The sequence below is a fragment of the Muscardinus avellanarius genome, assembly GCF_963383645.1.
Source record: "Muscardinus avellanarius genome assembly, chromosome: 2".
NCBI lineage: Eukaryota > Metazoa > Chordata > Mammalia > Rodentia > Gliridae > Muscardinus > Muscardinus avellanarius.
In genome coordinates, this window is record NC_137787.1 from 78013031 (window position 1) to 78035729 (window position 22699).

Below are 22699 nucleotides of genomic sequence, written 5' to 3' on the forward strand. Positions count from 1 at the left end.
GTAAGAGGGTATATTTTCATGTTTATTTTGAGGAGTTTTGTTTGCTTTTTTTTTTTTAATGCTTGAGAAATGCTAATCTGAGCGGAGGTCATTCTGTAAAAAGTTGCCTGCATCCTGCCTCTGCTGCCACTAGATGGTACCCAGGCCCACCGGGAAACCATCCCAGGAGAGCATCTCCTCTTGGTTGTGCTCAAGGTCTAGATGAAAAACTCAGTCAGGCCAAAGCCCAGCTGAAAGCCTTGATGTGAGGGTGACCCCAGACAGATCTGACAGATCTGCAGAAGCCCCGGCCCCAGCTCTGGGGAAGGGCTGCCAACCCCAACCTGCAAGTCCAGGGAAAGCCACTGATGGCTCCCAGCCTGAGGCCCAGTCCTGGAGCCCCCGCAGGGGAGGTGCTTGCGGGGGTGGGGAGCCGGCTGGGAACTGGGAATTGAGTTCCAGCTGGAGAGTGGGAGTGACAGAAGCCGTTGACAAAGTGGGGGCAGATGAGCGCCCACACATTTCAGCCTCACAGCAGGAGGTATTTCCACACTGCCTGGTGGGTGAGGACTACCGTGGTGGTTTCCCCAGGCTGGTGGGTGCTGGCAGGATGCTCATGGGGCACTGCTGAGAGGGTTCAGTGGGACTGGAACTCTGAACCTGCTGGGACAGTGAAGAACAGGTGTTTCTCAGGACTCACCGTCCCTTCCTCACAGACTCCTGTCCCCACCCCTGGTGAATTAAGCGTGCCCCACCTCCGTGTCCCAAGGTGACCTGCACACACGCCTGTTTCCTGTTATGGCACTCTCCTAACATCCTTTAACCCACTGGGCAAAGGTCCTTTAGGGCATGTCTTTTCTGTCTCCTCCCTCCCTTCCCTAACTCAGTGTTTGGTATGCAGTAAAATTCTCTTTAAATAATGATTTAAGTAACTTTTCAACATCTAAAAACTTGGTGGAATTCACTTATCATCTGTCAAAGAGATTTGTATATTATCCATAATTTGGAAAACCCACATCAAATTCCATATACATTTAAGATTTAAGTGAAAAAAAAAATTAAGTGTTTAAAAACAGCTTGAGGCCCTGGGTTCAATCCTTAGTACTGCCAGAGGGGGGAAAAGTGTCTAAAAACAATCAAATCACAAAGTGAATGAAGATATCGAATATTTAGAAAATATCTGGACGGGGGATTTGCTAAGCTTTAAGGCAAAGAAATGACAAAGTAGGAGATTGATAGTTACAATTTACATTTATAATATTAGGATTTTAATGAGACCATCACTATGCCTGTCTTTATGTTAACTCCATAGAGAGCTATTTGGGAAGGCCACTTTCACAAGTGTGTGTGTGTGTGTGTGTGTGTGTGTGTGTGTGTGTGTATGTGTGTGTGTGTGATGCTGGCGATTGAACCCAGGGTCATTCAACCTTGGAGCTACACCCCCAGCCCTATTTTTTATTTTGTTTTGAAACAGGATCTCACTAATCTCAGTCTCCCAAGTACTGGGATTACAGGCATGTAACACCATGCCTGGCAATAATAGTTATTTTTGAGATAGAAGCTGAGGAGTGATTTATTTCTTTTTATATTATGTGTATTACTTGATTTTCTTCTGATAGAGGGGAAATATTTTTTAAGAAACAATGAAGATAATGTTAGAAGAAAGCAAAAATAAAAATGTAAAAGTGACAAAGAATTTCCATCTTTATAAAATACTCAGACTCAGTTTTTATAAAAACTCTTTCAGAAACTTTAAGATTGATTCGAGATAAATAACATAGATGAAAATTTCCCCCAAAGTAAAGGCAGATGAATTTTTTTTTTAATTTGAAACAAGGTCTCGCTAGGTTGATGAGAGTCTCATTACTTGCTGAGGCTGTCCTTGAACGTGTGATCCTCCTGTCTCAGTTTCCCAAGTACTGGGATTACATTCTTGTGCCACCAAGCCCGGATTAGTGGACTTCCTAGTGCTGACAAATGTATTGTGAAATGGGTACATTCATACAAGGCCAGTGGAAATCTTAATTGGTACAACTTCTCTGGAAAGCCATTTGGCAATATCTATCAAGAATGTCTGATGTTATAATTCCACTTCTGGGCTTTTTGCCTAGGAAATAAAATTTAGGTAAAGATTAATCCACAAAGATAATCAATGTAACATTATTTAACTGGAAAAGCCAGAAGTAACTGAATATTCACCAACTCTATGAACATTCTAGGGCTCCAATCGCTTTCTCTTTATTTTCCCCAACTTTCATGACATTGGAAAAAAACATATAATTCTCACATGATAAATACTAGATAAGAGATTTAATATTGCCTGGAGAAGTACTGCTGGATTATAAGCCAGTAGGATTCTCTGAACAACTAAAATATCAAGGTGTGAATTGGAGGTTACAGACCTGTTCTTCTGTAGGTGTTCATTTCAACCGCAGCCTTCTCATCTCATCTATTAGAAATAAGAATCCTTAAGTTGCTTCATTGAGAATGGTGTCACAAGCTCAGTGCAACAGAGGACAATAAAATTGGAGGGCTTTTTTTTCTTTTTTGGTGGTACTGGGGTTCCTGGAAGCCCTTCTACCTCCGGGCTACACTCCCAGACCTATTTTATACTTTTTTATTTTTGGAAACAGGGTCTCTTAAGCCAGCGCGGCTGGCTTTGAACCTGCGCGATCCTCCTTGTCTCTGCCTCCCAAGCGCGAGGATTACAAGTGTGCGCCACCACGCCCGGCTGGAGGGCTCTTTAAAAATCTACTCAGGATTTTGTGAGATCTGTAGCGTTGTCTAGTCTTAGGTAGTATGCCATAGAGGTGGGCTAAAAGCTCTTGGTTTCACTCATGGCTGCGTACAGTCAGAGGAAATTCCAAGTGGTTAGTACTATATTTCACCAGCATGCTGTACTCTACCTAAATTGAGCCCAGAGCTGGCAGTTAAAGCAGCTCCCCTGGATAGAATCCCTGCTGGTAAACTGGTTCCAGTCTTTCTTACCTATAAGAACGAGATCTTCCTGAACAAAGAGTATAACTGCCACTTTGGAACAATAATTGTACAAGGGAACAATTTTCTTTTATCCTTGGTGTAGTCCCATATTTTTGGAGTTCTGAATTTTCTTGGATACAGCTTGGCAAATAGGATCTCTCCAAGCTGAATATTTATCAAGATCCCAGAAAGTTTATTGGCCAAAATGTTTGCATTTATATGGCTTATTTTTTAAAATTAATCCTCCTTTCTCCTTCTCATCTACTTTATCCTTACAATTAAGAAAGGCAAGTGCTTTGAAATGGCACATGACAAGAAAATAGAATTTTAACAAGGACTCTAAGGGGAAGACAGATCTTTGTCTGGCTCCCTTTGACTCTGTCTGGCTTTCCTGCAGACCTACTGCTAGTTGTCCTGGCTTCTTTCCTGTCGTCATACTTTTTATATTCAGCACACTGATGAGCTTGAATTGTCCTCCTTGTTAACTTAGAAGCCTGAAAATGGTGAAAAGATTACATATTTAGTGGGTCAAATATGAGATAGTTTTTCAAATTAAAAAAAAACAACAACACTTTTTTTTGTGTTTGGAAGCCTGGTCTAAAGTTAGGAAAAGAGAATAAACTACTGTCTGGAAAAAAAGAAAGTGTGTGTACCAGGGGTTCATATTAAGTACATAGGTTCAAAATACAAGAAACAAGTAATATGGAACCAACTCATTAAAATAGTATCTAATTCAAAACAACTACTACATACCAAGGAAATTTTTGACTTTTTAACTTATAGGGAGTAGGTGCAAATTGATAAATTTGATTGTTTTTTGTAGTCCAATGATTTTTACACTTCTCTACACCAGGGTGTGCTAGCCATCTTATGTAACTATGGCTGAAAATTTATTTTCTGGTTGATTGGGGATGTGCACATCCTTTGGTGGATGTGGGTAACAGATGTCTTGTGGGTAACAGATGTCTTGGCTTTTACAGACTAATTGGCAAAGAGGGAGAAAAAGGGAGATAATTAAAGGGGTGGGAAGAGACACAAGAAAAGTGCAATCTTCCTTGTGGGGAAAAAAATCTAATAGACCTCCTTATTATGAGTAATTGCTTCTTTCTTCAACCTTATTGGCTATCCCTTACTATATGACTCAAGTACATTATAATGGGTAAGTATAAAATCTAGACTCATAAAGCAGGGCAACTGCCTGCTAACAACCAGACTTCTCCTGCCTTGGCATATTCTGGTATAATTGATTCAATTACCATTAGGTTTAAAAATATATGAAAGCATAAGTTTCATCACCAGTGGTAACTTATATTTTAATTGACAGCACAAAGGTTATGTGTTGAGGGTAGATGGTATAAATATAGTTTAATTGTACGTGAAGTGTGACTGTAGAGTGGCCTCCTGGGAAATGAAAAATGAGAGACCAAATGTGTTGTATGTTACTTATACATTGTAGGTCCCGATGCATTTGCTGTTTGTTCTGTCAGTGTGATAGTACTGCCAGTTGACCCGGAATAAATGGGAACATTTAACAGATGTTTGAAGCCATTATCATTAACAAATCCTCAATTTTGTTAGTGTTTTCTATTTTGCAAGACTTAGAGGAAGGTGGTATTTTCTATGTCTTAACTATATCATGTAGGTTTATATTATTCTGGTTGATATCCTATATTTTATCTTATTTTGTATGTGATGCTGGGGATTGAACTCAGGGGCATTCTATTTCCAAGCTACATCCCAACCTGATTTTTTTATTCTTTACTTTGAAGCAGTGTCTCAGTAATATGCTTTAATTTAAATGGAAGGAAATTTTTATAGTCTGTTAAACATACTGTGAGTATCCACATTATTCCTTGATAAGAACTATTATGTAACTATTTTTTTAGGAGCCAGTAGTGCTTAGAGAGAAAGCATCAAGGTAGAAACTCAGAGGTTTACTTAATACAGAATGAGATAAGCTCAAAGGTGAAATTATTTATTCTACATACAAGGCACATGATACTGAATTTCATTTGACCACCTGTCTCAACAGAAAAATAGGATACTTTGCTTAAAAATATAAACTTTGTTTTCAAGTTTATTAAACAATACAGATTAAAGTCTTAATTATCAATTATTAATCTCTTTGTGTTGTATTAGAATTATATTCACAGTTGGTAGAATGGGTTTGAACAAGATGGCAGCTTTGCTGGGTTGGAAACATTGTTTCTTGCGTAGTCTAGAGACTGCCCCATTAAGTCAGTCACTCGATTTTGAGCCTCATTTCCTATCTATAAAATGGCTGTTCTGACAACTAATTCTGATACTTGCTCTGGGAATTATATGCCATGATGGATGCACATGAAACTAACATATGTTCAATTCCTGAGTACTTTATGGTTGTCTTCAATAGTGAGTTGCCTTAATTTCCTGACTAAGCTTCTCTTGGAAACAGAAAATTCAAGGAAACTCTGAAGAATGACATGACCAATGATTTGAGGTTTTGTGTGAAGTTACTCTTCTTCCGACTTCTTCTGACTTCAGCCCCTTAGATACGAAGTGGTAGAGAGACCTGGGTTTAATTCTCAGTAACACCACCATCACCACCACCTCCAACAACAAAAATAAGTAAATAAAAGAAGGAAGAACAAATCAAAGAAAGACAGAAAAAAAGAAAGGAAGGAAAGGAAGGAAGGAAGGAAGGGAGTGAGGGAGTGAGGAAGGGGGAGGGAGGGAAAGAGAAAGAAAGAAAGAGAGAGAGAGAGAGAGAGAGAGAGAGAAAGAGAGAGAGAGAGAAAGAGAGAGAGAGAGAGAGAGAGAGAGAGAGAGAGAGAGAGAGAGAGAGCGCAAGCAAGTTTGGTGTAGTGATGCAGGCCTGTAATCCCAGTATTTTTGTTTGTTTGTTTGTTTGTTTGGGTTTGGTTTGGTTTTTAGTGGTACTGGGGGTGGAACCCAGGGCCTTTCCCATGAAGAGAAAGTTTTTCAATTGTTGAATATTTCTCATATTTCATAATAAGCAGATATTTATAAGTCATGTATTTGTTGAGTCAAATAGTTTGCAGTATAAGAGACTTCAAGAGTTCTGGACTCACTGTCCCTCCCCTGGTACATTTTCTATTTTTAGAGAAAGGCACTGAGACTCTGTAAGACTTTTCTCTGTAAACATTTCCCTGATCAGCCAGTGAGTGAGAAGTAGGGCTAGTGTCTTCCCCTCCTGAAGTCTTTGTCTGGACCATTATCAGCCATCACCTGCTCTGTGACTGTCTGGATCTACCTTGGGCCATCAAAGAGAGCTTTCAAGCTGGGTGTGGTGGTGTACTCCTGTGACTCTAGCACTAGGGAGGCTGAGCTAGGAGGACCTCAGGATCGTGGGTAGCCTCAGCAACTTGCCAAGACCCAGCTTCAAAATAAAAAAATAAAATAGGATTGGGAATGTAGCTCAAAGGTAGAATGCCTCTGGTACAAATCCCAGTACCACACAAACACAAAGAAGAAAAGCAAGCAAGCAGGAAGCATTCAGTTCCCATTTGGCAGAGCAGAGAGAGTTGCATTTCTTTGCCATTTCTTTTAAATGATCTCTGCTCTCTAGTTCATTCAACTATTTCTTTATGAATTACAAATGTATTTCAATTATTTGTATAATACAACTAGTTTTACTGTTTCCAGAGAAGGATAGTTGCTAATGTTTGTGTGGTATCTCCTCTATGCCAGAAAATGATATAAGGGCTTTACATAGATTAACACTGAGGGGATATAATTACAATTACTATCTTTTATATAAGGAAATGTAGGCATAGGGGAACAAAGTAATGACTAAGACTATGAACCTAATGTCATCAGGACTTTAAGGCCTTTTTCTGATTAGAGTTGAAAAATGCTAGAGAGATTCCTCTGTCAGAAAACACCTGCATTAGTCAATGCTCACTATGTGACCCTTATAAGTGCCTTACCAAATTTTGTAAATCACTAGATTTTATATATCCAGTAATATGGAATCCCAACCAATCTATAATATATGGTTCTACTTATAACATAATTACTGATAAAAAAGAGTATATTTATGTTGATCAACACTGCAATTTAAAAGGTAGTAAGCTGTTCTACTCTGTTCAATGTCAATAACAAAATATTTTATTTGGGGGTAATTTTTTTTACCCTAGGAAATGGTAATAAAATATTCATAGGAATGGCATTTTATAAGTCAAGAAAGATTACCAAAAAAAGCTTGGCAGGGTGGCATGCAACTGTAATCCCAGTACTTGGGAGACTGAGACATCAGGATCACAGGTTGGGGGCAAGGTTGGGCAACTTAGTGTGATACTGTCTAAAAATAAAAAATAAAAAGGGCTGGGGGGTGTAGCTCAGTGGTAGAGAAGCCCTGGGCTCAATCTCCAGGACTATATACAGAAGGAAAGAAAGAAAGAAAGAAAGAAAGAAAGAAAGAAAGAAAGAAAGAAAGAAAGAAAGAAAGATCAAAAGATTAATTTCTATCTAATTACTATGCAATTTTTTTCTTGCCTATTTATATAGAAATATTACCCATTTTTGCTCCTATATTGATATTTGAAGTTTAGTAAAATGTCACTATTTAGGAGTATGAAATCATTTCTAGGGCTGGGTATGGTGGCACATGTCTGTAGTCCCCGTACTTCAAAGGCTGAGACAAGAGGATTATAAGTTTAAGGCCAGCTTTGATAACTCACCGAGATTGTTTCAAAATAAAACATTTTTTTAAAAAAGGGTCTTGGGGTGAAGCTCAGTGGTAGAGAGACCTGGGTTTAATTCCCAGTAACACCACCATCACCATCACCTCCAACAACAACAAAAATAAATAAAAGAAGGAAGAACAAATCAAAGAAAGACAGAAAAAAAGAAAGGAAGGATAGGAAGGGAGGGAGGAAGAAAGAATGGATGAAACGAGGGAAGGAAGGAAGGAAGGAAGGAAGGAAGGGAGGGAAAAAGCAAGCAAGCAAGTTTGGTGTAGTGGTGCAGGCCTGTAATCCCAGTATTTTTTTTTTTTTTTTTTTTTTTTTTTTTTAGTGGTACTGGGGGTAGAACTCAGGGCCTTTCTACCTCTGGGCTATACTACCAGACATGTTCTATATTTTATTTGGAAACAGGGTCTCTCTAAGTTGCTGGGAACCTTACTAAGTAGCTGAGGCTGGCTTTGAACCTGTGCGACCCTCCTGTCTAAGCCTCCCAAGTGCTGGGATTACAAGTGTGTGCCACCATATCCAATGTGTAATCCCAGTATTTGGGAGGCTGAGACAGAAAGAGTGCCAGCCTCAGCAACTCAGCCAGATCCTGTTTCAAAATAAAAAATAGAATAGGGCTGGGGATGTAGCTCAAGGTAGAATGCCCTTGGGTTCAATCCCTAGTAACTAACACACACACACACACACACACACAAACACAAACACACACATAGGCATGCAAGTACGCATGTATGCATGCATGCACAAGAAAGAGAAAATAATGAAATGAAAAGAAGAAAGATAGTTCATCGGCTTTTGGGCTGGGGAGGTAGCTCAGTAGCAGACCCAATGCACTAGCATGCATGAGTCCCTGGAGTTTGATCTCCCTATTAAAAAAATGAAATCAGCTTTAATTTGAATGATTTAAAGACCTCCATCTTGCCTGGCGTGGTGGCGCACGCTTGTAATCCTCACGCTTGGAAGGCAGAGACAGGAGGATTGCGCAGGTTCGGAGCCAGCCGTGCTGGCTTAAGGAGACCCTGTTTTCAAATTTTAAAAAAGTATAAAAATAGGTCTGGGAGTGTAACCTGGAGGTAGAAGGGTTTCCAGGACCCCAGTACCCCCCCCCAAAAAAAACATAAAAAAAACAGACCTCCATCCTAATTAACAATTATTATTTGGCAAAACTTTGGATATTCAAATAAGTGTGGAGGGACAGTTGTTATTTAACAAAAAAACTCATTAAATTAATAAAAGGCTTATTTAATATTGCAATACTTAGGAATAACATCTGAATAAATTACAACCATTAGACTCTTTTTACTGAAAACACTTTAATTCAAAACAGAGAAATACTACACCACTTTGACCGTGTGTGTGTGTGTGTGTGTGTGTGTGTGTGTGTGTGTGTAGTAATGGGGAATGTTAAGGTGGTATGTGGAAAAGATTAATTTAATAAAGTCTAATTTTTGAAAGTTAAATTGTTACTGACACATGACTGATGCACTCCTCATGGAGTAGATGTGTGGATTAGAGAAGGTTACCTGCAGATTGTGTCTGTGTTCAAATGCCTCTCATTCTAAGATGTTCTTTCTCCGCAGTGGAGAGGGGCAGTGTGATAACTTCACAACGCCTTGAAGCTGCTCTGCAAATAGTGATAATAGTATGGTGTCAGGCAGTATAGAAAATCAGAACTATTCTTTAAAGATCTAATTTCTGTGGTTAGTTTGGTGCTTAACAAGTTAAAAGTTTAAAGGAAGAAGGCAAGTGAATGGAGCACACTGGATTGTTTGGCCACACAGCTGCTGCACCCGCTGTAATGTTCCTCAAGGGCTGCTGGACAGCTCCCCGGTTGCCGTGATACCGTTTCCTAGCACTTCATATGAGCCATTGATGTAGGAATAAACTGACTGAGCTTAAAAAGGATTTCGAGGATGGATGGGGAAAATAGATTAAAATATAGTAGCAACTGAATAAATTTACACAATACTAGCAATAGTAAGTGACAATTAAGCAACTTGTTTAATGAAATACAACACTGAGAAGGTGTAAAAGTATTGTATGTATTTATCAAGGATCGTTTATCAAAACCCCTTTTCAATTTTCATTCAGGTTTGGTTTCTATTCCTAAGTCCTACAAGATAACCTTCCATAATATGTTTTGCATTTTAAAACTTTTTCTTTATTCTTTCCAGGACTGAAATGTGTATGTCTCTTGTGTGATTCTTCAAACTTTACTTGCCAAACAGAAGGAGCATGTTGGGCCTCAGTCATGCTAACCAACGGAAAAGAACAGGTGATTAAATCCTGTGTCTCCCTCCCAGAATTAAATGCACAAGTCTTCTGCCATAGCTCCAACAATGTTACCAAAACGGAATGCTGCTTCACAGATTTCTGTAACAACATAACACTGCATCTTCCAACAGGTAAGGGGTTTATCTTTGTTCATTCCAAATTTAATTTTACTCTTGGGAAACTATAAACATGTAAGAAATCAACCTGTCTTATGCTTCTTAAGTAAGAAAATCTGTTTTACAGTTATCTTTTTGTTCTTGACTGGTAAAATTCTCTGGAGTCTAGCTGAGGTTGGTTTTTGGAAAAAATATTGCACATCACTGTCAAAACATTGACAATAGGAAAACAACTTGGAAGAAAGTTGTCCACGTGAAGTTTAAATTTTGAAGTGATTAATGAATCTAAAATAAAATATAAATTTTCACGGATTCTTTTAAAGGAAAAAAATTGAGACGTATACCAAGGGAAGAAAAAAACAGAGCAAAATTTTAATCTATAGTGATAGAAAATAGATCACCAGTTTAGCCCTAGTGGAAGTGAGGATAGAATGAGAACATTTGAGGAAAATGGAAATGTAGTGGTGATTATATGCTAATACATAGCTGTCAAAACTCATCACACTATACATACAAAACTTGTATAGCAATTACACCTCATTAACATTGATTTTCAAAGAAGAAATACCGTTTCCTGATTGAATGTGAAGGTAGAACATGGGCTTCTCAGTATTAAGGCAGTTAGTTAATAGTTGGACTGAGAAGGACCTACATGTTAGCCACACTTGTGTCTTTAGTTTATCCAACTGCACAGGAAACATCTTCTCCTCCAAGACCTTTTGTAATAAAGCATTGTACCTCTATGGACTGACAGAACTGCAATGTTGGGAATAATTCATTAGCAATAAGACACATTAAAGCGGCCACAGCCACAGCTAACAAGATGATTCCCCTCCCTACATCCCCTGACTCTTTTGCATCTGGTCATGACCAACACCAACTATAAAGAGACTTCACTTAGGAGTTTCACTGGTTCACAGAGAAACTAAGGAAGAAAATTACATAAAGAAAAATGCTCATGATAGATCTCAGATCACCACCAAATCAAGGAAGTCCATGAAATGGGGGGCAGCAAGAATAAGTGTAATTTAAAAACCAAGATTGTAGGTAGCTTTAGGGGACAGAATGGGCCAAGTGTAACTTTTATAGTATAGAAGATAATGCCTTAGAACAGTCTCCTAAGAGTGAGACAAGTACATGAAAGGGTTTTAAGAATTTCCAGAACAAATTAGGGTAGTAAACAGACATGATATTGGATTTGATTAGTGCACGCTTGAATGTATTGAAATATCACTCCAAGCTGGGCATGGTCGGGCGTGGTGCATGCTTGTAATCCGAGCATTTGGGAGGCTGAGACAGGAGGGTTGCAGTTCAAAGCCAGCCTCAGCTACTACTTAGTGAGGCCCTTTGGAGACAGGAGGGTTGCAGTTCAAAGCCAGCCTCAGCTACTACTTAGTGAGGCCCTTTGCAACTCAGTGAGACCCTGTTTCAAGATAAAGAATAAAAAAATAGGACTGAGGGTGTAGCTCGAAGGTAGAATGCCCCTGGGTTCCATCCCCAGACCATAAAACAAACCAACACACAAATAAATAAATAAATAAATAAATAAATAAATAAATAAATAAATAAATAAAAGAAATATCACCCCAAGCCCTCTTACTACGTGCACTAAAACATGTTAATAATTTTTGTGTGTGGTATTGGGGGTTGAACCCAGGGGCATTTACCTCCAAGCTACATCCCCAGTCCTGTTTTTTATTCTTTATTTTGAAACAGGGTCTTACTAAGTTTCGGAAGACCTCAGTAAGCAGCTGAGGCTGGCCACATAACTGCGATCCTTCCGTCTCAGCCTCCCAAACACTGAGATTATAAGTAGGTGCCACCATGCCTGGCTAATAATTTCTTAAAAAATTAAAAAATGAACATATTATTAAATAGTATTGAATTGAAAAATTTCTTCTGTGATTCTCTTATTTTTCTTATTTTGTATAAAGATGCTTTATTTCCTGCTAGTGCATCTTTAACACTCTGTTCTTTCATTTAAACAAATAGAAAGCATGAAATATCTAACTGCAGAACAATAACATTGTTTTCTTGTTTGTTCACTTACATAGTTATCTACTTTTAGGGTAAGTAAACTAGTTTGTAATTTGTGGTAGTGATACTAAATTTCTGTATAAAATAAAATTTTCAGTGTAAAAGCAGTTACTTTATGAAGACATAGTGGTATTGATAACTCATCTACTTTCTATCATTGTAAATTAGATTTATTTCTAGAGTATCATATGAAAAGAGGAATTATGGAACATATATTTGGGTGGGGGAGTTGGTTTCCTTCAGTAAGCACGTGTGTGTGTGTGTGTGTGTGTGTGTGTGTGTGTGTGTGTGTGTGTTACTGGGGATTGAACCCAGGGGCATTCTACCTCTGAGCTACATCCCCAGCGCTATTATATATTTTATGTTAAACAAGGTCTCACTAAATTTCTTAGGGCTTTGCAAACTTGTTGAGCCTGGCCTTGAATCTGCAATTCTCCTGTCTCAACCTCCTAAGTAACAGGATTCCAGACATGTGCCACTACACCCTGGCTTGAACTGTCTTGATAGTGTAGCTTTATGCAATGTATTGAAACCAAGTTATGTAATTATGTAATTTCTCCAACTTTGTTCTTTTTCAAAATTGATTTGGCTATTGTAAGTCATTTTGCATTCTTACTTAAATTTCAGAATCAGTTTGAGTATTTCTATAAAAACACATGCTGAGATTTTGATTATATTTGGTTGAGTGTATAGATTAATTTGGAGAGAATAATCATATTAATAATCTTTTGATCTGTGAATCTAGTATGTTTTTCTATTCATTTAGTTCTTTAGTTACTTACAGTGTTCTTTTGCAGTTATGAGAGAATAGGTCTTATACATATTTCATTTAATTTGTCATGCTTTCATATCATATCGTGAACAATATTTTTTATAATTTTTATTTCTAAAAGTTAATAGCTGTTATAAGAAATAATTAATTTTTCACATTGACATTACATTCCACAAGGTTGAGAAAAATAGATTAATTCTAGTAGTTTTATTTTGTTTTAAAGATTCTTTTAGCCAGGTGTGGTGGTACATGTCTGTAATCCCAATATTGGGAAGCCGAGACAGGAGGATAATAGGCTTGAGGCCAGCTTCTACAACTTAGTAAGGCCCTGTTTCAAAATAAAAAAATAATAAGGTTAGGTGTGTAGCACACACACCTAGTACACCCCCCCCCCAATTTTTTTTTTTTGGCATTTTCTACATACATAATCACCTGTGAATACAGACAGTTTTTGGTTCTGATAGCATTTTGCTTTTCTTTCTTGTTTTTTTGCACTGCCTGGCAGTTCCAATCTGGTGATCACTAGGAGTGGTGAGAGTGAAGATTCTCATCTTTTTCCTGATCTTAAGAAAAGTACATACAGTTTTTTTTTTTTTTTTTTTTTACCATGACATATGATGTTCACTACAGCTTGTAGATCCCTATTATCAGCTGAGAAAATTTTCCTTAGTTCCTAATTTGGTAAACATTTCTTATTTTAAACCTTAAATGGATAGTAATTTTTCAAGGCATTTTTCTGAATTTATTGAGGTAATCATGTGATGTCTCTTCTTCAGCCCACTGGTATTATAGATGACATCAGTTGGATTTTGAACATTCTCTACAATAAGAAAAATGAGTTGTCTAGCCAATTATCAGTAGGTCTACAAGACATGCTCTATGACATTTCATTGAATTCAAACTTCTTAAAGGATGTTTTTCTTTTGTGACATTATGGTAAATGGACATTAAATTGAAAGACAAGTCCATGGCATGCGCAGTCATCACAGGCAAAGCAGTAACAGGAACAAGCAAGAAGCAGACTAGGGAAGTTGGCAAAATCTGGTACCTCCCTTTATGGTTCCAGCTGACAGCCAAGTGGGTCCTTGCCTCGCTGTCTCTACCATCCATCACCCCAGACAGTGGGATGGCCATTCCTGGGTGGCTGGCTTGCTGGCAGTGCAGTCTTAGTATGTCTGAGCTGGCTTGTTTTTCCTCAGACCTTGTTTGTACCAACTGTGTACCTGCTGGTTTCTCTGTGGCAAAATTTCTTTTTTGGATGTGGCTCTTGCCTTCATCCTCTGCTGCAGTGCCCCAGGAACTCAGCAATAAGAGAGCTGCTGGCACTTGTGCCCCCTTCCTGAAATGACTTTTAAGTCTCTGATGCTGATTCCTAAAATCTTAGTGGCTTTCATATGGGTTTCTGTTGACTCACAGAAAAAAGTGCACTTCACATAATTCCTCCCACCTCACAAGCACAGTGAAACAAGAATTTTACAAAGTGTGCTCGCCTTTAGAATGTGTCAGGTACTTCGATCTTTGCTATTTTATTCAACAAAAATGTTGGTCAGATCCCACTGATAGGTTTGTCCACAGTTTAAGAAACAGTATTTTAATTGATATTTAAGCTGTAGTAGTTATAAATGAAGCAAGGATGGACATTTATTATTTCAATTCTCTAGTATTAAAAACTACTAAAATTACTGTTTTAATTTCTCATGCTTTCATTTTAAATATCCTTTAAAAAAAACTTCTTACCTATTCATTTTAAATACTAAAGTGGATTAAAGTCAAATTCACTCAGATCATCATGAGTGAAATTTAATTTAGAGTACATTAAATTCTATCATTTGTCCTTAAAAAATTACTTTCTTGTTTGATATTACCCGTGGGATTAATTTTTAGAAGTTAATCATTTTATTTAATAAGAGTCATTTTATATTTTGGTAGAATTATGATATTAGAAAATGTGCCCTCTTCTCTAAAATTTATTAAGATAAATGTTTTTGATGTCATTGGAGGAATGATCTTCCAGGTTCCACTGATAATCACAAACACTTGGAGGTGTTTAATTCAGAAGGCAACAACAATTTTTCCCGAACAGTCATTTATTTGCCTAGTACTATCAGCTCATGTCTTTACAAACAACACATATATTACTATTTCCACAAAGCAAGTGTAGTACTGGATATTTTAAAATTAAACATAGACTCTGCAAATCAGTTAAGAGAAACTTCTCTATGTCTTACGACACCCTAATTTCTTCTTTCTGATTGTTTTTTGGGCCACGAAAAAAGAGCTGTCTTCTATTTCAGCAGCATGCACACCTCTGTGGGTACCACACTTCTCGCTCTGCCTCTGGTGCCCCTTGACTTAATACTCCTGGGCTTCATTAAGTTTCCTGCATAATCATAACAGCAGGATTGTTCTCTCTGGGATAAGGAGAGAAGCTTTTTGGGTGAGAAAAATTCATCTTCAGAAGTTGATGATATATCCTCAACCCTTCAAGAATATTTTCTATTCAAAAAGAAAAGACTTAGTTGCACAACATAGTATACACTGAGGGAAAAATCCAGGTAGGCGAAACACATAAATGATGAGTAAAAAGTTTGATAGTCAGTGGAGGATGTTTTGAATGTCTGTACCTATAATGAATTATATTGGTGAATTTTATAATCTGTTACACTCAGTTTTTCTCAGAATTCCTTTGCTTATTTGGTATATATTGGGCCTTCTGTCTCTATCTTCTATGTCTCTCAAACTATTTTTTCTATAATTTCTTTTTTTTTTTTTTTGGTGGCACTGGGGTGGAACTCAGGGACTTTTCTACCTCCAGACTATACTCCCAGACCTATTTTATTTGGAAACAGGGTCTCACTAAGTTGGTGAGAGCCTAAGTAGCTGAGGCTGGCTTTGAACCTGTGTGATCCTCCTGTCTCAGCCTCCCAAGTGCTGGGATTACAAGCGTGCGGCACTCCCCCCCCAGCTTTTCTATACTGTCTAACCTTTGGATCTTTGATAATTTCAATATCCATAGCTTCTATAGGTTAAATTTTTTCTTTTTTTTTCTTGGTATTAGGGATTGAACCTAGGGGCATTCTACCTCTGAGCTACACCCTCAACCTTTTTTATTTTGAAACAGGGTCTCACTGAAGTTTCTGAAGGTCTTACTAAGTTGTGAGACTAGCCTAGAACCTGAAATCCCCCTGGTTCAGCTTCCCAAGTACTGGAAATGTAAGTGTGCACCATTGTACTGGGCATGATTCTACTCTCTGATTTTGTGCACTAATATTCTTTTTTTTTTTTTTTTTTTTTTGATGGTACTCGGGTACTGGGGTTCCTGGAAGCCCTTCTACCTTCGCGCTACACTCCCAGACCTATTTTTAAACTTTTTAAAATTTGGAAACAGTGTCTCTTAAGCCAGGGCGGCTGGCTTCAAACCTGCGCGATCCTCCTATCTCCACTTCCCAAGCGCGGGGATTACAAGCGTGCGCCACCACGCCTGGCAGTGCACTAATATTCTTGCTGACTTCTTTCCTTGCATGTTTTGGGATTTTCTGTTGAGTTTACGCTTTTAAGAATCTTATATGGAGGGAACTTTTGAAGCCTATATTTAAAAATTTTCCATCCCAAGAAGATTTACATCAGCTTTTGCCATTATATTTGGGAGTGCCACCAACCCAATGCCATTCAAGACCTTTGATTAAGTCTTGGGGGGCCAACAGATAGACTGCATTCTGACTCTGAAGGTCTTACTGTTTCACCCTACTGCCTGTAGGGTTACGCAGCTTGGTTAGGAACTCTCAGAGAAAAATGATTTTCTTTCTTTTTCTGCTCTATCCAAAATCAAGATTGAGACAGAGAAGTAAGTACTTTGCTTCTCTCTCTGGAGCATTATTTTTGTTTTGTTTTGTTTTCAAGGTAATGCCATTCATAGTTGCCTGACTTATATATATGGATCTTTGTGCTAACCTTTCAGAAACTATGTTTAATCTTTCGACTGTAACATAAGTACTTGGCCACCATGAACTGGCAGATCTCTCCAGGGAAAATGAAATCCTCAGTGCTCAAGGATCTCTCTAGAACTGCACTGTATTTTTGGATGCTGAGCAATTCATTTATTTTCCACCAGCTTAATCATAAAATAGAAAAAATACTTCTCATTTATATTTTATTTAGCATTTTCATGTGTACTGTACAGGGTTTCTGTGGACATCTAAAGTGTAACTTGGCAAAAGTGGAAATTCTAGGATGGTTTATTTTTGAAATGATACTGGCATAATTATCTATCCATCTGGAAGAACACAGGGTTGTACCACAGTGTCATACCATATACAAAAATAAATTACAGCTTGATTAAATATCTAATTGTGACATATAAAACAATTTAAATGTCAGAGGAAAATTTAGAAAAAATGATTTTTGTGACTTTATAGTATGGAAGCTATTCTTAAATAAGACAGGAAACTCAGCTGCTATAAAAGGAAAAACAGATAAAATTGACTCCATGTGAACCAAAATAAAAATGAATAATAACAGAGAACATAAATAAAACCAACAGATAAACTAAATACTGTGTAGGAATATTTGTAGCATTTATTACTGGAAAAAGGTAACTATTTAAAAGATAGAGGTGTGTGTGTGTGTGTGTGTGTGTGTGACAGAGAGACAGAGAGAGAGAGAGACAGAGAGAGAGAGAGAGAGAGAGAGAGAGAGAGAGAGAGAGAGAGAGAGGACGAGCAAGCTGTGAAATAAGGACATAAACAAATGTTACAGAAGAGAAAATCCAAAATGGTCAAGTATTAAAACAAGGTTCAACCTCACTATTCGCTGGAGGGAGGTAAATTAAAACACCATATTATTTTTCTACCTATTAGCTTGGCAAAACTGAGAAAGGGTGATGTATCAATCAGGATGTTTTCAACTAAAAGTATCATAAAATTAGATAATAATGTATTTAATAATAGAGGAATTCATTGCCCACATGACAAGAAATCTGGAAGTAAACGCAGGGTTACAAACCTGCTTGCAGATTTCTTGTGTGTCTGTCAGTGTACACTCTTATGTTTGTACACATTATTATATTTAACTTCCTGATACTATTTATCTGATACTTTTTCTTCACATGCATCTATTTTTACTAATGGGGTAAATATTAGATTTTGTTCGTAGGGAGCTTAAATCTCAAGGCAAACCCAGTTTGGTTTGCCCATTTAGTTAATCTAATAGATCTCCCTATGTTTAGTTGAGATATCACAGGTCTCTTATTGCAAGTTTAAAACCAGATATAAACTCATCTCCTTCCAACCACAGGTAGAGCATTTGGGTTATTACTAATCAGAGCAGAAAAATAAACAGATAAAACAATAATAGATAAACAAGCAATAAATTCTTCCTGAGAATCCATGAATATGAAGACTTTAGAATTGATTCTCTCCTGCTCATGAAGTAGGGCTGTTGTCATGATGATTTTAGGATTGATTCTCTACTGTTTAAGTGGTATAAAACACTCCAGATTAAAAAAAAAAAACTTTTAAATTTAAGGTAGTCCTATTAGGGACCCTTTCTGCCTGCCAGAAGAAAGTAAAAATTCGATCTGGAGAAAGTCATTTTTAATATTGGGTCTCAGTGAGACAGAACAGCCTTACTGTCAAGGACATGACTGATACATCGTGCAGACTAACCAAGCACACAAGCATGCAAGACAGCATGAGTAAGAACCAGCAAAAAGAGCACAGGCCAGAAGCAGCTGATGGTTTCATGTATGACAATTATCACACAAAAACTGTGGACTAAATATTTTTTTAAGTTTAAAGAAGCAAAAGTAAAATTTGAAAATATTTTTAGAAAATAAGAATCTAAGCCAGGTATGGTGGTGCATGCTTGTAATACCAGTATTTGGGAGGCCGAGACAGGAGGATAACAGGTCCACAGCCAGCCTAGCTACTTAATGAGGCTCCACAACTTAGTGAGACTCTGTTTCAAAATAAAGAAAAAAGTAGGGCCCCTAGGTCCAATACCTAGTACTGCAGAGAGAGAGAGAGAGAGAGAGAGAGAGAGAGAGAGAGAGAGAGAGAGAGAGAATCTATACAAAAGGGATCTAGCAGGTGTAAACAGTGATGAAAAAACTGTGTTGAGATTAAATACACAAAATCCAAAGTTGACAAGTGAGGGGATGAGGTTACCAACAATTGAAGAGAGTTCACAAGTCAGAAGAAATTGTTTTATGTGCAGTATGCATAAAATACATAATGGGAACTCTGAAAAGAGGATGACAAATAGAGGAAAATGTAAGGAGACTTATCATAGTGTAAGGAGATATGTATAGCTTATACATAGTAGTCGAAAAGAGGGGAGAGACAAAATTGGGCAAAAATGCTTATCTGAAGAGATAACAGCTTGGAATTTTTCAGAATTTATAAAGGACACCAGTCCAGGAATCTCAGCAATTCAAAGAAAACGAAGACATTAAGTAAAAAGAAATATAAGCCCTGACACATCATTGTACAATTATATAATAGCAAAACAAAGGGAGATCCTAAAAATTACAAAGAAATAAAGAAATCACATTCAAAGGAAAATATATAGGACTGGTGTTATCTTCTTAATAGCAAGTAGTAAGAATGGAAAAAGTGAGATCATATCTTCAATATTCTGAAGGAAAATAACCGGTGACAAAGAATTATATACCCAGCAAAATTATCTTTGAAGAATGAATTAAAAGCAGTTTAGAAGTAATATATGAATTACAGAACACAGAAAATGTAGTAATATAATAATTGAAGAATACATTCAAAACACAAAACAACAACAAATGCTGTTGAGGATGTGGAGAAGTGGGAGCCCTACTACATTGTTGCAAATTAGTGCAATCGTTTGGAAAACAGTATTGAGGATCCTCAAAAGAATGGAAATGAACTTACCATATGATTCAGCAATGCCATTCCTGGTATTTACCCAAAAGAAAGGAAACCAAACTACCAAATTAATGCATGTGTATCAATGTTCATAGTTGCACAATTCACTATAGCCAAACTATGGAACCAGCCAAGATGTCCATCAACAGATGAATGGATTACAAAACTATGAGATATGTACACAATGGAATTTTACTCACCCGTAAAGAAAAACACAATTACTTCATTTACAGAGAAATGGATGGAACTGGAGAACATTATGCTAAGTGAGATTAGCATAATATCAGTTAGAAAAAATAAGAAATCAGATGTTCTCTCTAATATGTGAAAGCTAGGGAGAAAATGGGTCATAGGAGGAACTCTGGATGAAGAAGGAGATTTTTATAGATGAACAAATAAGGCAACCCAACTGAGGGGATGGGAGGGGGAGGAGGGAAAATCTCTAATGTGCATAATGTACTTTAACAAGCATATCAATATCAATCACTAAGCCAAACATGAAAAGGAGGAAAGGGGAGGGAATGGGGTGGGAACTAGGTAAGGGCTAATTGGGGGATGTGTGCATGTATGTCTCTACCATCTTGCATCCCATTAAAATGTATGATTACAATGCACCAATAAAAAAAAAGAATACAGGAAACCCTAAAGCATATGATTCAGATATAAAGAAAGTAATACCAAAGATCTGACATTAAAGATGAATGAAAATCAAGAAAATAATAAGTATGTGACTGATCCTAAAGCATATTAATTTTCATAAATAATAATGTCTCAGTGACCTCTAAAAATAATATAAAATGATCTTCGAATATAAAATAGTGTGTTATATATGTGAGGAAAGGTATAAATGGAGTTAAAAATGGTCTATAGACCTTGTTTGGTCTAGGAGCAAGGTAAATAAATTGTTAAACATTATTTAAAATATGCTTTGACATGTGTATGATGTTATTTCTCTATAGTTAAAAAAGAATAGAAAGTGAAGCCAGGCATGGTAGCATAAGCCTATAATCCTAGTACTTAGGAGGTGGAGACAGAAGGATCAAGGTTTGAGGCCAGTGTGCAGTGAATTAACAAGACCCTGTTTCAAAGTAAAGAAAAAATAGGGTCTGAGGGCTGAGGGTATAGCTCAGTGGTAGAATGCCCCTGGGTTCCAACCCCAAACCCCAGCACTACACACACACACACACACACACACACACACACACACACGCACACAGAATAGAAAATGAGAATATTTCTTCTAATCTGCAGTAGGAAAAATAAAAATAATGAAAACAATCCAACAGAAGTTAAGAAAAAAGAGAAAAGGAAGCATACGACAGATGTCACAAAAAGTAACCAAATATGTCAGTAATAATTAAATCTATATCATTTCACGTAAGTAGACTAAGCATTGCAGTTAAAAAAAAAACCCAAAGATTATCATATTGGAAAAATAACATGTTTTTAGAAAATAATCCACAAAAATTTTCATAATTGATGAGGATACCAACTCAGAAATTCAGTGAAAATAAAGAGGACAAATACAAAGAAAGCCAAACCTTCACATATCATTGTAAAACTAGAAATATGTATTATTAAAATGGATAAGATATGTCTTATACATGAAACAAGTAAAAGTGTTGGTTTTTTAATAGTGATAGGCAAAAGTGTTTCTGTGTGTATGTGTGTTTGTATGTGTTTTACTGAGGATTGAACTCAGAGGCAATGAAACCCCAACCCTATTTTATTGTTTAAATTGAAACAGAATCTCATTAGATTGATGAGAGTATCATTACTTGCTGACACTGTAATCCAACCTGAAATTTTCCTGTCATCTTCCCAAATACTGGGATTACAAGCATGCACCACTACCCTAACCCAACACAAAATAAATTTTATTTTATTTTATTTTTGTGGGTCTGGGGATGGAACCCAGGGGCATTTGACCTCTGAGCTACACCCCCTTCCCTATTTTTTTCTTTATTTTGAAGCCGGGTCTCACTGAGTTTCAGAGGGCCTCACTAAGTAGCTGAGGCTGTCCCTGAACCATGATCCTCCGGGCTCAGCCTCCCAAATGCTGGAATTACAAGCGTGCACCACCACGCCCGGCCCCAACACAAAATAAATTTTAATAGCAAGAAATTACTAAAGTTAAGAAGGATCTGAGTTGAGGGTGTAGCTCAGTGATAGAGCATGTTCTTAGCATGAATGACACTTTGGGCTCATTCTCCAGTCCCAAACATTTAAAATTTATGTATATTTAAGAATATAGTCACAAAATAAATAAAATGTTTGCAGATCCATAAGGAGACATACAGAAGTCCGTAATCTCAAAGGAAGATTTTACTATGTCATGGTCCTGGCAACTGATAGATAAATTTCTAGAAAATGATGATTCACTAGCCTCAGTATCTTTATGACACTACAGATCTTAAGTCAGTAATTTTAAAACATGCAGTAAAAAAAGAAATTCCTCTAAAGATAATTTCAAAGCCCAAGACAATTTATCAGGAAATTCTGCTACACTTTAAGGAACAAATAATTTTTACATAAACTATTTCAAAATATATGCAAGTAAAAAAAAAAACCTCCAAAAGTCATTTTATGTAAAACTTTAATATAAAAACACAACAATGGCAATAGAAAAAAGAAAACTGTTGTCATTCTTATTCACGAATGCGTATATTAGTATCTGAAATTGCACCTGAAAACACTTAGGAAGTGAGATTCTGGGAACCATAGTTGGAATTCACTTCAGTTAATATGAAAATGACCAAACAAAACGATACAACTAATTCTTAAAGGCAAAGAAATAGTTTTTCCTCAAATTACGATAATGGCTTTCTTGGGGTAGTGGACAAGGCTGTGATCATGTGGAGGTATTTCAGAGTAGGGGTGGGGAAAAAGTGGGTTATGTTTGGAAGTTTAAAATTATTTGTTACTTGGGCATGATGGTGCATGCCTGTAATC

At 37.1% G+C, this 22699-nt stretch overlaps 1 protein-coding gene across 3 annotated transcripts in view; it reads left to right on the plus strand.

Annotated features, from left to right (window-relative positions):
• ACVR1C (activin A receptor type 1C) overlaps positions 1-22699 on the plus strand; it is a gene marked incomplete at both ends in the record, with an annotated part of 88596 nt that overhangs the window by 26494 nt on the left and 39403 nt on the right. For all 3 annotated transcript variants that reach the window (XM_080689768.1, XM_080689769.1, XM_080689770.1), the window contains one exon: positions 9827-10057. In XM_080689768.1, coding sequence (XP_080545894.1) covers positions 9827-10057 — 231 coding nt within the window. The remainder of the gene's footprint in view (positions 1-9826; positions 10058-22699) is intronic.